The sequence below is a fragment of the Meleagris gallopavo genome, chromosome 1, assembly GCF_905368555.1.
Source record: "Meleagris gallopavo chromosome 1, MGAL_WU_HG_1.1, whole genome shotgun sequence".
Lineage (NCBI taxonomy): Eukaryota > Metazoa > Chordata > Aves > Galliformes > Phasianidae > Meleagris > Meleagris gallopavo.
This window is the reverse complement of record NC_139404.1, coordinates 106319118-106333641: the sequence shown is the minus strand read 5'-3', so window position 1 is coordinate 106333641 and position 14524 is coordinate 106319118. Positions and strand designations below refer to the sequence as shown.

The 14524-nt window shown below is 40.7% G+C and overlaps 1 protein-coding gene and 1 long non-coding RNA gene across 5 annotated transcripts in view; one reads left to right on the top strand and one right to left on the bottom strand.

The window, feature by feature from the left end:
• Positions 1–14101, top strand: LOC104914373 (uncharacterized). 2 transcript variants are annotated; one of them, XR_014879609.1, is made up of 3 exons: positions 1–146; positions 5020–5143; positions 13710–14101. It is a non-coding gene; the product is annotated as an uncharacterized LOC104914373 (long non-coding RNA). The 2 variants fall into 2 exon arrangements; XR_795991.4 differs by having other exon boundaries at positions 3–146; positions 5020–5139.
• Positions 7949–14524, bottom strand: part of B3GALT5 (beta-1,3-galactosyltransferase 5) — a 31537-nt gene continuing 24961 nt past the window's right edge. For all 3 annotated transcript variants that reach the window (XM_010723770.4, XM_010723766.4, XM_010723777.4), the window contains exon 4: positions 7949–14064. In XM_010723770.4, the coding sequence (XP_010722072.1) occupies positions 13132–14064 (933 nt within the window). In that variant the 3' untranslated portion in view covers positions 7949–13131. The remainder of the gene's footprint in view (positions 14065–14524) is intronic.

The window sequence follows — 14524 nt, the reverse complement described above, 5'->3', positions numbered from 1 at the left end:
ATATTTAACCAGTCCTGAAGGAGGAAGCACATAATGCTGATGACGGGCCGGTGGCAGCGAGTTACGTGCTCTCCCGACCTGAAAAGCTGGATTGGCAACGACACCTGATGTCCCAGCAGAGGGCTGCTGCTGTGCCGTCTGTACAGGTTGTAATAACATTTATTTATCATATTCTGTAGCCACGAGGTTGTGTGTTAGTGTCAGAACACACCCATCTGTCGCAGTACTGCAGGCAACACGGTGGGGAGCAGAAGCACCCAACAGGACTCCCATGGGCCTGAGAGAGCTGAGGGGCCCCACACCAGCTGTGCCCTTGTTGATGTTCCCCAGAGCCAGGGGCAGAAAGGCCATCACAGCTCCTGAAAAGCCAGTGCCTATCCAGGGGTTCTGGTCTGGGAGATGGGGCTGGTGGTATGGCAGGTGACAACGCCACAACATGGTGCCAAGAGGACTGGTGCAGAAGTTGGGCAAGGGACACTTATGAGACAGCCTGCAGCATGCTACGGTAGGGAATGATGGTCCCAGAAGCTGAGATGGGCACTTGAGCCATGGGGGAATCCAGGCAGTTGCCGAAGGAGGGTCAGGCCTGGTGGTACCGTCAGGGCACTGACAAAATGGACCCCATGCAAGTTTCATAGAATCACAGAATATCCTGAGTTGGAAGGCACCCACAAGGATCTCTGATTCTGAATTTTGTTTTTCTTTGCAGTATTAAATCACACTTTTTTCTGGCACATCCATTCTGAAATATTTTGTTTTCTTTGTGGGGTTATATCAAACCTTTTTCTGAAACATCTATATATAGTCACTTATGGTCACCAAAGCTGCAGTGCAGTCTTATGAGAGATGCTCTTGCTATTACTACAGCTTCCCTTCCTCTTAGACCTTGACTGCATCCTCCAGGCCAGTAAGTTGAGCTGATGTGCCATATCAGGAAGTATTGCTAATGAGTCCATCTGCCAGGAAGCCTAAATCATAAAGAAGGGACATATGATTTTCCTGAACTATATATTCCACTAGTCATAGTAACATTTCTAGCCAGTAAAAAATAATGCCAAACTGACAGAAGATTCAATTCAGCAAAGGGAAAGGAAACATTCTGTTTGGTGAATTTTGAACGATTTCCAAAACTACATTTCAGAAACTTTACTAAAAGTAATATCAGCCTGACTAGTTAAAGCAACAAGAAAACAATCAGACTTCCTATAATTTCCCAAGCAATTACATTTTTTCATTTTACTTCTTTGCTTTTCCATATATCTCTTTTTTAAAAATCTAAAATGTCACACTCGTGTTCAGATGAGTGTCTGAACACTTTCATCCCCACTTTCAAAATTGTACTCTTGGATAACTTCTATGAATATTTTGATATATTATATCAAATTCCTCTATTCCTCTATTATATAATAGAAGAAGGAAGAAGAAAGCATCTAATAAGTGGATTCCATCCCAGGTCACCCAAATGGGAAAAGTGGATAAAATGGATTGACTGGATTTTGGTTTGGATTAATAAAGATAATTCTTGGTAAAAAGCTTCAGAAAGAATAATAGCTGCATTTAGAACTTGTACAAAACCATAATTTGGCACTAGAGAGAAGAGATAGGCTTTGTCATCTTTGTAATTGCTCTTTGGGTAGATTTAAGCTGCTAATAGATCACCCATTAGCCTCTTCTGTACCAGACTAAAGCCTGCTCTTTTAGCATCTCCTCACTAGTGCTGTGCTCTACAGCCTTGGCCACTTGATCTCCTGCCCCTGGACCTGTGTAGGTTCTCCACAACCTATCTGAACTAAGGGGCACAAAACTACACAGAGGTTTCCAGATGTGCATAGTAGAGGAGCATAACAGTTTCTTTGAACGTGCTGGAAACTGACTCTGAACATGATCTAGTACATGGTTTGCCATATTTGCAATGAGAGGGTATTGTTGGCTTGTATTCACCCTGGTATTCATTTCCCCCAGGTCTCCAGCAAGTTTCCTACCCACTGTCACTTAGGTGATATAACTGCAGCCTATACCTCAAGGCTGGTGCAGATTTTGGTGCTTCACCACTTTGGATTTCATGATGTTTTTGTCTTGGCTCAATCCTCAAGCTTATTAGGGTCCCTCAGATGGCATGTTGCTGCATCTGTGCCACAACTTTTGCTGCAACATTTAATCACAGGCTGATCAGCTGTCTCATCACCACACTGCAATCTGTGATATTCTGTAGATTGGCCATATCCTTAAGCATGTACATATATAAAGATGCGTACAACACCCATTATGATTTTCACAAACTAGTGAAAACATTGAAAGAAGTAGAAATTTGGCAAATAATGATTTCAAAAACCCAAGTGGTCCTGAGGTCTACAAACTGCATTAGCTAATACAACATAGGGTCCTTAGAATCCCTACTGTAACACTGAAGTGCTCTGCAGGCCTAAAGATGGTTTGACACTGATGTTTCTTTGAGAGAGAACAAGGCTGTGGACCTCAGAAAAGCACTACATCATCCCTAAGTCTTGGAAGGAATTTTCAAACATAGCATTTTCCTATGTCCTTTTTTTAGTTGGAGAGTTCGTAACTGATTTGGCTTCAGAAAACAGACCAAAAGGAGCAAATTCTGTTTTGCTGCACTCTGGCTCATTTTTGACAGGAGGTGAACATTGATTCCCAGATTATGAATACTTTAAATGTTGGCACCTACCAGACAATGTGTCTGAGCACCTAAAGTTGTCTGGGTTACACTAGCACCAAGCAGATGCTTGAGCATACATCTCCATTGAGGTCTATCATTCTCAAACAAGGCAGACTGTTGGAGGCAACACATATAAATCTGTATTCTTACACAGAATCCGAGTTGATCTGAACTTACATGAGCATCAGTGCCACTAGGACCCACACAGAGGAGGTGAAGATACATTGGCAGTCATTTTGGAAGAGATGTAGTATAAGGAATGAAAGAAATAGCGCTTGGAGGACTTGGAGCATTGTGAGATTTCTCAAAATAGGGTCAGCTGCCACATGCTGCGTACACTGCTGGTCTGGGAGGAGTTTTTTGCATCCAAAGGCCCAGTTGATGCTCCTCCTCAGTGAGGAGCTCACCTGGAAGGTTGGGATTCCGCAGGTTAAAGTGGTCTTAAAATTCACATTTCCCACCTTATGAGAAACTAACCTGACTACAACTGCCCAGAACAGACCAGCAGCATACTCAAGGCAAGCAGAATCCCAGGTTCACAGTTTCACTGGGTCACCTCTACCTATACAAGAGATAAGACTCCATATAAAGGATTCCATTCAGTACATTACTGCTTTTGCTGTTTCCTCATGTAGCATGCTGGCCCCAATTGCAGGCATTTCTTTCCCGCCTCCTCAGTGTAAAGAATATTAGTTGAAGCCCACAGTAGTGGCCTAGAGCATCCACAATGTGCATGTCTCATTCTGGATCGAACACAAGTGGGAGTTGTCAGGGAAGCACCTGTCACCTCTACCCACACACTGCTGGCTTGGACTCATCAGCTGAAATCCTCTTGGGTGCATCTGCTGCACAGTGACTGGATTCAAATGTCCTTTGTTTTTCCCAGGGCTGCTTAGGCAACCAACACATGTATTAATATTTTATTATTTATTTCTCACTGACCTTGTTAGTTCTTTCTTCACTTTGACTTTTATAATGAACCATAGAATCGTGATGAATGCTGTCATTGGCATTGGTTAGGATGTGTGTGGGATAAGACATAACACAGCATGGTAAAAGGTACAAATCCCCAGCCACTGAGAACAGTGTGCATGTACAAGACTACCCATGCTCATGAATATTTGAAGGATCATGTCCTAAGTTTGCTAGCCTGTTGCAAATGGAAAATCATTTTGTGAATCATCAGCCTGTGTACCATGCAGATTCCTACCTCCCACTCTAGTTTCTCTAGACACCTTTTTCCAATTCTCCCTTTTTCATTTGCCTTTGAGTGGGAGGATTTTTGCCCATTTTCTTCCAACTCTTCCAAAGTCATTTTGTACACCATGTCATTTCTTCTGCAGCTACTCAAATGTGTAAGCTGCTGGAGCAATCCTCCAAAATTTTTTGTTCTCGGTTGCGTTAGTCTGAAACATATGTCTATACAACCTGCTGTGCCAACCCACGCTTTGAGCAAAATGGACTTTTAAAGAGATGCTTATTGAAGGCTTCTCTCATTGCCACTGTGGCCATAAGCATTTTTGTTTATTCCTCACAGGAGAATTGGACAAATTGCCATGATGAAAACTGAAAAGCATTTAGACATTTTCATTTGTAAGTACTTTTAACAAGCAAGAGTACTGCAGAGGAAATCACCAGTCCATGCACTTCCAGGCTGTACTTTAGCTTACTTAGTTGAGTCAAAGAAAGTATGATCAGAAACATTGAAATAAGGAAGAAGCACTTAGAGATACAACACCAAAGCTAATTTGAGATCAGTGCTAGAAACGAGAATAAAATTTTTCATTTTCCCACGAAAATTGGCTTGAAAAGTGTTTCGAACATTAGAAAGATTTTTAGAAATAGCTGCACATTAAGAAACAAATGTCCTTTCCTCAAATGGAGAATAGTGTAAGAGCTGAAACCTTTAGAAAAGGCTGAGGTAGGAGACAAGCTGACCTACAGACTGAATTAGCTGTCTCTTATCTACATGAGTATGTGACCCTTCTCTTTAGTAGCATATCAGGCCACGGAGATGCTAAGTTTGGCTGTTTTAAATCTGCCTCATTTTTGTTTCTTTCTCTACACTCTTATTCCTTTTCTCTAGTGTTTTTCAAAATACTTGACCATCTGAAAGGTATGCTTCTCATTCACAGCAGTTTTACATTAGTGTTTGTTAACTATAGTGACCAAATTGAGGTTTTGATTCACTATTTTCCTTAATTAGAACTCAAATGCACTGGAGGAAAACTCCAGAAGCAACAGGACCACATCATTTCCTCTGTGTATTACTTATATGACTGTTGTTCTCCAGCACTTTCCTGCCAAGTCTCCTGAACTACTCCTTGCTTCCCCTTCAGCAGGTGCATTCCTTCTCTCCCGTACTGAAATCTGCGATGAGTTGCAGCTGGTAACATGAAAATGTCTTAATTCAGGAAATGTAGTTGAAAACATTCAGCATGGAATGCAGGCAACAATAAGTAAGTAAGTAAGTTTCATTTCACAGAATGAAAGAAGATGCAGCTTTGGTGCTGATAGGAGGAGTGTAAATCTGAGAAGGAAATTTTTAGTGCACTCTAATAGATCAGTTCTCCTAGCAACATTTACTTCAGCTTTAGAAATGCCTTGTCTCTGATCCAAATTGTTAGCTTAATTGCTCTGATTATCATTCAGTCTGTTCTAAGGAACTTTTTAATGCATGATAGCATGCCAAGAAAATGTAAGCATAATTTTGTACACTTACTATACTCACTATTACATTTTTCATTATTGCTTTTCATTATTGCTTAGGGTCATGATTTCAGATTGCCTCCCTATGGAAAACCAGACTCTTCGAGGAGATTAGGTAAAGTGCAGCTCTATCCAGAGCTGCCTTAGCCCTGGTGCTCTTGATACTTATTAATCAGTGATATGTAGCTTGAGTGGTGCACAAACCTCTTCTGCAATACGCATGAACAAGTGCTTAGCCCAAGGCTCCAAATCCCACAAGACATCCCACAGTTAATGCCAGGAAAACTACCAGGGAAGTATGAAGTTATACCCTTTCTCTCTTTTTTTTCTGATAATTTTACAAGGTTGCCAGTTGTAAGAAACGTTAACGCTTACACTTCTGAAAATAGAATATTAATGAATATTCCCTAAGTGACCTACAGGCGTGATCCAAACTGACACTGTAATGATGAGAGAGTAGATTATCACCATAAAAGTCAGCACTACACTGGAAGAGCTGTGTCTTGTTTGCATTTTCATGAAATACAGCCTTATGACTGACATCAAATTGCTCCCTTTGGGCAATCACTTAAGATCACAAAGAAAAAAAGGACGGATATTTTATTTTCTTTGAAATGCATGTCTTTTATGTGCTGTATCTGGGTACAGTATCTGTGACTGAAAGCTGCTCTTTTGCAGTAAGAGAACATAAATCCCTGGCAGAGATATTTCCATACATTCAGCTTCTCTTAATGTTTTGTTCACTGCCATATTTTGGATTTCTCTTACCTGCAGTAAAATTTATTATGACATCAAACACTAATTTTCAACATTCATATGCAAAACAAGATCCCCCAGAAGGTCAGGAAACCTGTGAGTGCTGAAAGACTTCAAGAATATGGTAAAGATTTACATATTTTAGGCTGAAATTTCCAATCTCTCTTCTCCCATACCCCATATATGATTTTCTTCAGCAAAGTTGAAGAAGGCAATACCACTCTGTTACAGTGGTCTCTGGCAGGAATCATCCTCCCCCTCAAGCTGTACCTTGTCGTAGTTTCATGGTTTTTCATCTGTATTCCACATCAGTGTTCCATTCCATGACATACCTGCAAAGCATAAGGGGTCAAGACCTTCAAAATCACAGATTCATTTGAGTTGGAAGGGACCCTTAAGTGCCATCTAGTCCAACTCCCCTGCAATGAACAGGGACACCTATAGGTATATCAGGCTCAGAGGCCCATCCAGCCTTGAGTGTCTCCAGGGATGGGGCTTCCACCACCTCTCTGGGCAGCCTGTGCCAGTGTTTCACTATTGAGAGACCAGGAGAGCGCAGCCTTTGGTGCTTTCACACACCCTCACCCCAGCACAAAGCTCTCTCCACCAGCACCAAGTTCTACTCCTTAGCTGTCTCCTCACCCCAGCAGGAGCAAACTGCACTGCTCACACACACAGCAGCTCACTCCTACTCCTGCCTCCAGGCTCTGTTCCTTCTTTAATTCCCTCATTGCACCTTTGTTAACAGAAGCACATGTAAAACCTTCAGGTCCCTTTATGCATCAGAGTCAAACATTTACTTACAATCACTGTTGCAGCAATAACGATTAAATTAAACATGAAGGAAATGTAGCTGCCTGGAAGATCTACAAGCTGGAGGTGTAAATCACACCACATAACTAATTTATGACATTCTGCGCCTACAGCTGTACACCAACGGTTTTTAAGTGTAAGGGTGGCTCTGATTTCTAAGTGCTTTTGGCAACAGAAGAATAGGAAGCAGATTACATGTGCCTCTCACCCTGCACCCAAAGCCATATATTAAACAAGGTCAGGATGGATCAGCAGCCAGGTGCAAGGGATATCAGAAAATGGTTCAGTTGCAGAGATCCAGAGATGGGACTTGGATTTTTTTCCACATAAATAATGGACTTTTGAGTTTGTGAAACGTGAGGCAAAATGATCTCTCAATCAAAGAAACTGTCTAATTATATTTTCCAGTGAAAATACACTTGAACAAACTTTTTTAAAGGATAGCCTTGTACTCCTATCTTATCAGACTTTGAAAAAAATATGTTTTCTCAGCCAGAATCTGTGCAAAATACAGGCCTGTTTTCTGGGATTGAATGCCATATGCCTTGCATACACATGTCTTTGTTATGGTTTTAATAATCGTGAAGTTGACACTCTTGTCATTTGGAAAACAAAAATCTGTCTTCAAATCACTGCCTGCTTATAAGGTTTTGTTTGCAGATGCCTTTGACTTAGAGGTGTACCCTGTGTAGATCCTTAATGACAAGACAGTTGTGTGGCAGGACTGCATGCTTAATTCTTGGGAAAGCACTCCCATTCTCAGTCACTTTGTCTTTCATGGGAGTTTTGTGCTTGCCTTAGGAAAAAGAACCAACAACTCCTATTTTAGGAAGTACAAAATAAGTATTTTAGGGAAAAGGAGAAAATCCTTTGTGACTGAAAAAAGAATAAACCTGCTAACTTAATTACATACCAAAATGATAATACATTCACAGCAAAAAAAAAAAAAAAAAAAAAAGAAAGAAAGAAAAAAAAAAGTTAACACACAGATTTCTGGTAACAAAATAGTTTACTAAAATATCATACATTGGTTAGATCAACATTCTTAGATTCTACCCAAATAATGCAAACATTATCACATGTGCTTTTTTATTAACATTACCCAGTATCCTGCACACATCCAAGAAGAATAATGTCCCTGCCAGATCCATGATAGACAGTTAGCCCTTGTATCCCATTTGGCTTTTACATAAGGCAAATGTTCGGTTGCAAAGATCTTTCCCGTATTCTCAAAAAAAGAAAGGGCAAATGCCTCCTCAGTAGTGCTGAATCAGGTATGGTTCATGGACATATTGGAAAATCCTAACCTAGTTTGAGATTAGGTTAACTGATGCTTAGAATTGCAAAAAATATACTTACTTTTCTGTGTTCCAAAACTCATCTCGTGTTGGAAATATACAGTATGCTGAAACACACTTATCCATCTCTAAGACATTGACAGGTCTGTTGATTCCTGCAGTCCTTGTTACTCAGTGAGAAGTACTGGAGTAACTTTTCAGAGTAACTTTCTAAATGTATTCATAAAAAAATTAATTTAATGATCTTCCTTCCCGAGAAACATAAAAATTCTAGATTTGTGCAGATAAACTGCTAACAATTTATCTAAATTCTTGTATTAATCTATAAAAAACTAAAAACAGATAAGTAGATGTACACTGCAGTATTTTGTTTGCTGTCTTAGTTATATTTCCAGTCTTTCTCTGGTGGCCTTTCATAGGAAAATACACATAATTTGGCAAAAGGCTACTAAAGAGTTTGACTATATTAAAAGCCATGATCCATGGCCTAAGAAGCAAAAGCTAGTTTCATTTAGCTGATACATATAAACTGACAAGCTCACTGGCTGCATTTGAATAAACAAATAAATTTGCCTTATGTGCAACCGGTTAGTTTTCTTAAATCATCTTTTACGGCAGAATCATACTATACAATTAATTATTTATTCATTTCATTCTTATTCAAAGCAACATACTGAATGGGAAGGATTATGAAATCAATTTCTAATTTATGTGAGCTAACAGAAAATCATATGTTGAGAAAATTAATGTGCAGCAACCTGAAGTGTCCACTTCGGAAACTAATTTGCAATAAGAAGGGGAACAAGCTACCTAAATCCATCACATTTCATTCTATACTGATTTCCTCCTTATTGCAGACTTAGTGGTGGCCATTAAATGTCTAACAACGTATATCTGGAGGGGACAAAATATTATGAGTGCAGTAATTTGTAGGCATCTTACAGAGGTTTCATAGAAATTTCAAATATGCTCCCTGGAAACAACATCCAGAATGGAGTGCTTTGTTTAAACACACCTGAGGACCTAATAACAAATGGCACAGTAACAATGAACTTAGCCCTGAAAATATAGGGATATCTTCTGCAATTGTGATTAACACAGAGTAGCATCATCTTCCCCAAATAGTTAGCAACATTCCTGAACTTAAATAAAACCTGTAGACAAGAAAGCTAGCAGAGCCTGCCATCATAGGTAACATTTCTGTGATGATACAAGGCCACAATCTGTTCAAGTAAGATGTATTTTAATGCTGCTCAACAGCAGACATCCCACAAAGCAGTCTCCTAATGGGAGACTTTATCCTTTGGCCACAAGCTCAGCCTGACAAAAGATCAGCAGCAGCACCATCCCAGGAGCCATGTGCTTCTTGAATCTCAACACCGAGTGGAAGATAACAAGCAAACTCACCTTGCTAGACAAAGGCTCTCTGGGATAGTTTGGTTGGACTGGTCCTGACAGTTAGTTCCAGGCACAGAGGTGGAAGTGAAGCATGTGCTGCAGTGAACAAATGGGATGAGAGATGCACAAGAGGCTCTAAGAGTATTTCTGTTGAGTACCAGAAGAGGCCAGGGTGAACATTAAGCTGCACTGTCTACAAGGCTGGGAACTGAGAGAGACACAAAAGCATTCATTTGTACTTAACATTTTTCCTTAAATTGGCCTTACAAGGTTGGAAAAGACCTCTAAGATCATCTAGTCCAACTATCTACCACTAGTATTGCCCACTAAACCATGTCCGTCAGTGCCACATCTTTACATTTCTTGAACACCTCCAGGGACAATGACTTCACTACTTCCCTGGGCAGCTTGTTCTAATGCCTCACCACTCTTTCTGTTTTTTCCTAATATCCAACCTGAACCTCCCCTGGCACAAGTTGAGGCCATTCACTTACCTCTAGGGATGGGACATCCACAGCTTCTCCGGACAGCCTGTGCCAGTGCCTCATCACACTCTTAGCAAGTAATTTCTTCCTTAAATCTATTACAAATCTTCCCTCTTTTGCATTAAAACTGCTATACCTTGTCCTGTCACTACATTCCCTGATAAAGTATCTACTCTCAGCTGCAGACTTGTAGCCACCTTTAGGTACTGGAAGGCCACTATAAGGTTTTTCTGGAGCCTCCTCTTCTCCAGGCTGAACAAGCCCAGCTCCATCAACCTTACTTCAGAGGAGAGGAACATGCTTGTGTCCCTGCCCTGGACCACCCTGCACAGCTCCATGTCCTTCTTATGCTGGTAGCCTCAGAACTGAATGCAGTGATTCCAGTAGTACAATAGCAAGCTTGAATCTTGGGTACAATAATGGCAAACAATGAACAGCAAAGAAAAATATAATTTCTACAAGCTACATGGAAGTAATAGTGATTTAAATGCTGCTTGTTCACTCTAAGCCTTTGCACCTACTGAAGGCTGGAACAAAAGCAAATGTGCTACAACAGGGTTTTGAGTCCAAGGGCAGATATACCTCCAAGCTGGCAATGCTGTTGGCTCAGCCTGGATGTATGTGCTAGGGGAAGGCAAACATCTCCTTTGCTACCCACCCAACCACCTGGTTAGCCAAGTGCCTGCTGATACCATACACGTGGCTATTTTCTGAATGAGCAATTTAAAATAGAGCAGGTTATTCTTCTAAAACAATAAAAAATAAAAAAAAATCTTTAATTATCAGCTGTCAAAAAACAGTGCATGACTTTCATTTACTTGATGTCAGAAGAAAATGCATTGTCAACATCTATCAGGATGGGGCTTGTTCCTGCTGAAAATATTTATCCTGCTCTTCAGGCACAGGTAAGTGAAAAAGTACACTTACACAATTGTCACTAAGTTAAATAAAAAGAACAGAAATAAGAAAAATAAACAAAACCAAAGTAACAGAATGTTGTATTTGAATTTCTGAATTAGAATTATTGTATTAGAAAATATGTCATGGAAACCCGAAAAGACTAAAACATCTAAATCACTCCTTGCTGTTTTTGTTGCCAGATCTTTCCATGTGATCTCCTCAAAAAGTCTCAGGAAGGCAGACAGTACTTGCTTTTTCACTCATCCTAATTACCCATTAGATCCCTACTTTTATTTGAGCCAGTGCCTCACCTCTCTTTCTAAGCATAAGTTTTCCCTAATATTCAACCTGAACACCCCCTCATGCATGAGGCCTTTCTCTCTCATGCTATCACTGTTACTACCTGGGAGAAGAGGCCAACCACCACCTCTCCACAGCCTCCTTCCAGGTTGTCGTAGGCAGTGATAAGATCTCCCCTGAGCTTTCTCTTCTAATACTGAATAATCTCAGTTCCCTCAGTCGCTCCTCATAAGACTTGTCTTCCAACTTCACATTTTTACTACTTCTTTGATGGTAAAACTGATCTTTGTGTGCAATTCAGTGAAACAGGAGTACTGCATAAGGCATGATTTTACAAACTCCTTATTCTCTTCCAGAATCCAAATGTATTTTCCACCATATCTGCTGTAAGGGCTCAATCCCTTGTCTATGAAACTTTAAAATATCCTAAAGATGTTCTGAGTTTTTCATCAAACAAGAAATGAGATTGGTAGTCTGAATGATTACTTTGACACATTTTCTCACTAAGTCCTGTTTAAAAAAGAAAAATCCTCCTAACTTCTCCATCATGCATAACCAGTTCCTCATAGGAAAAATGTCTAAATCAGATGTACTGTTTATCTCCCTACAGTAAGGGACTGTAGTTTATCTCTGATCAACCATTTACAGTAGCTTTCAATCCATCAAAATGAAGCACAAACATAAAACATATCTCCTAGGTTCATTGTAATGCAAAGACCAGAATACTTTCCACTGAGGCTCCTCATGGACATACAGGAGACAGTCCTACAAAAGACCACCGAGATGACAAAGGGTCTGAATCATCATTTCTACAAGGAAAGGCTGAGAGAGCTGGAGTTGTTCAGCCTGGAGAAGAGAAGGCTCAAGGGACATTCTGTGATGTACAGGTGACAGAGCATTGGCACAGGTCCCAAAGAGGCTGTGGAGTCCCCTCCTTGGAGATCTTCAGAAGCTGCCTGGACATGGGCCTGGGCACCCAGCCCTGAGAGTCCCTGCTGAAGCTAGGGTTGGGCCAGATGACCTCCAGAGCTCACTGCCAGCCTCAACCAGTCTGTGGTTGATTCTCTGATATAGATCCAGCTATATCACACAATCATTTCCATTGGTAGGCACGCATAAGGAAATAATACAGTAGACTTACACATTAATAAAGTGACCTCCTATACCTATAGCTGTCCCAAGAGTGCTGCATGATCAAATTCTTCCACCTCAGAAAGAAAATCTGTGTAGGCTGAATGGGAGATCTCTGCCACTACACAGTTCTGCAAGTGCACGGCTACAGTTCCCTATGCCAGGAGGGGAACATCTTGACAGTTGCAAGCAACTTTTCTTAAATGCCTGTCCGGATGGAAGCACATGCAGTAATCTCTTAAGAGAGATCGGGAAGAGGGTGCAATTATTTTCTCTTGTTGTTTTTTGTTTGTTTGTTTTTGCACCACAGAAATATTCCCGGTCCAGTAGCAGCATGATTTTGAGAGCTAGTCCATGGAAAAGGCACCTCTGTGGGCCTCCGTCTTTCAGAAAAAGAAAAGGGAAAAAAAAAAAAAAGTTGCTTATGTAGAGAAGAAGTTGCTTATGTAGAGAAGAGATGGAAAGAGGTAGTAGTGAATGGGAGAGAAAGATGTTACAATGCTCTGAGGCAGAAATGGGGACTAAAACCATAAGAAATGTCTTCAAAATAATGGATCTAGAATTAATTGCGAGTTTTGCTAGAGTCAAGAGCAGCCCTGTAAATTCAAAGCATTTCAGTTTGTTGATTCAGTCAGAGAAGGTGCTAGAGCACTCTCACATGTTATTCTGTCACTAAACGACTCCAGTAGCTCTGCTGTTCGGATAAGCTTACTTCATGGCAAGTCACAATTTTCTTAAAACGAGAAACAGAGAATGGAATCTTTTCTGGAAAAAATGTCTGTTCTGAATGAAGCTCCTCAGGCTGAATTTTTAATTTGTCAAGGCACAGTCCTATGAAAACATCCTCCAGTTTGATGAATGAAATGCTCTCTGAAACATTATAGATCTGACTAGCAACGTCGGTGGATAAAACATAGCCAGTCCCTGAACAAAATGGCGGGTAGGTGTTACCCGAGTATTCTTCTATCCTCACGTTCCACTTGCTCTCATTTTTCCTTATGGGTTGCTCATGCAGTTTCAGAAAGCCTGTGTAAAGCCCTGTGGTCCTCTTTTTCTTTAGAAGCAGCTCAGTGAGGTAAAAAACATTGACAAACACATCTGTGTCAGTTTTCATCACAAAGCTGGACTGGTTACAAAACTGATGAACCCATTCAATTCCCATCATGGTCTTTAATGTCAAATTGTAGTATGTGTCCAGAAAATCCTTTTGAATAATGTCTTTGTATTTTTGGCTTTCAGCACCGATGTCAGCCTGCTGCTCAAGATTGACAGGGGATCCCAAGAGGAAATACGTCACTAGATGCTTGCCAGCCACCGTTCTCTCCTTCCCCCAGGTTTGCCGGATGACCATCCTGGCATCAATGTCTTGACATGAGGATGCCACAAGTAGTACAAGGAAAGGTGGGTCCTTACGGCAATCTATATCTGGGAGCTGCAAGAAGTTTCCTTCAATTCTCCTAAATGTTTGTAGTGTACAATTTTGTTTTTTGCCATGGAATATAGAGAGTCCAGTCAAATTCATGTAAAAATAACATAAGCTGGCACAGCTGAGCCCCACAAGGCAAACAAGCACCTTGATTTTTCTGAAATCCATCTGAAATAAACAAGAAGGAATGACATATTTAAAAAAATCTTGTTCCTTTCAGTGCTGCATACAAAACTCACTGCTCAGGGTTTTAAAGTTAGGTCATCCCTTTTTGAAGCTACCTGTCTCAGGGCATTTGCCCAAACACATTTTTCTGAGGATAGTTCCTACAAGACATGCTGCTGGCAGCCAAATTCTCACTTGTTCTTCCTTGAACCTGCCCCCAAGACAGTATATACACAATTGCTCACACAAGAGGGCTCACTGATACCAGGTCACCCTGGCTGATGCTTCACACTTCCTCACTACTTTCAGCATGGAATCATAGAATCATGGGATCACGAAGATTGGAAAAGACCTCCAAGATCATCCAATCCAACCACCCATCTACCATCAGTATTTCCCCACTAAGCATGTTACCTAGGACGCCTTTGACAAATCAGCAGTGACACTCATGCCAGATGAGAGA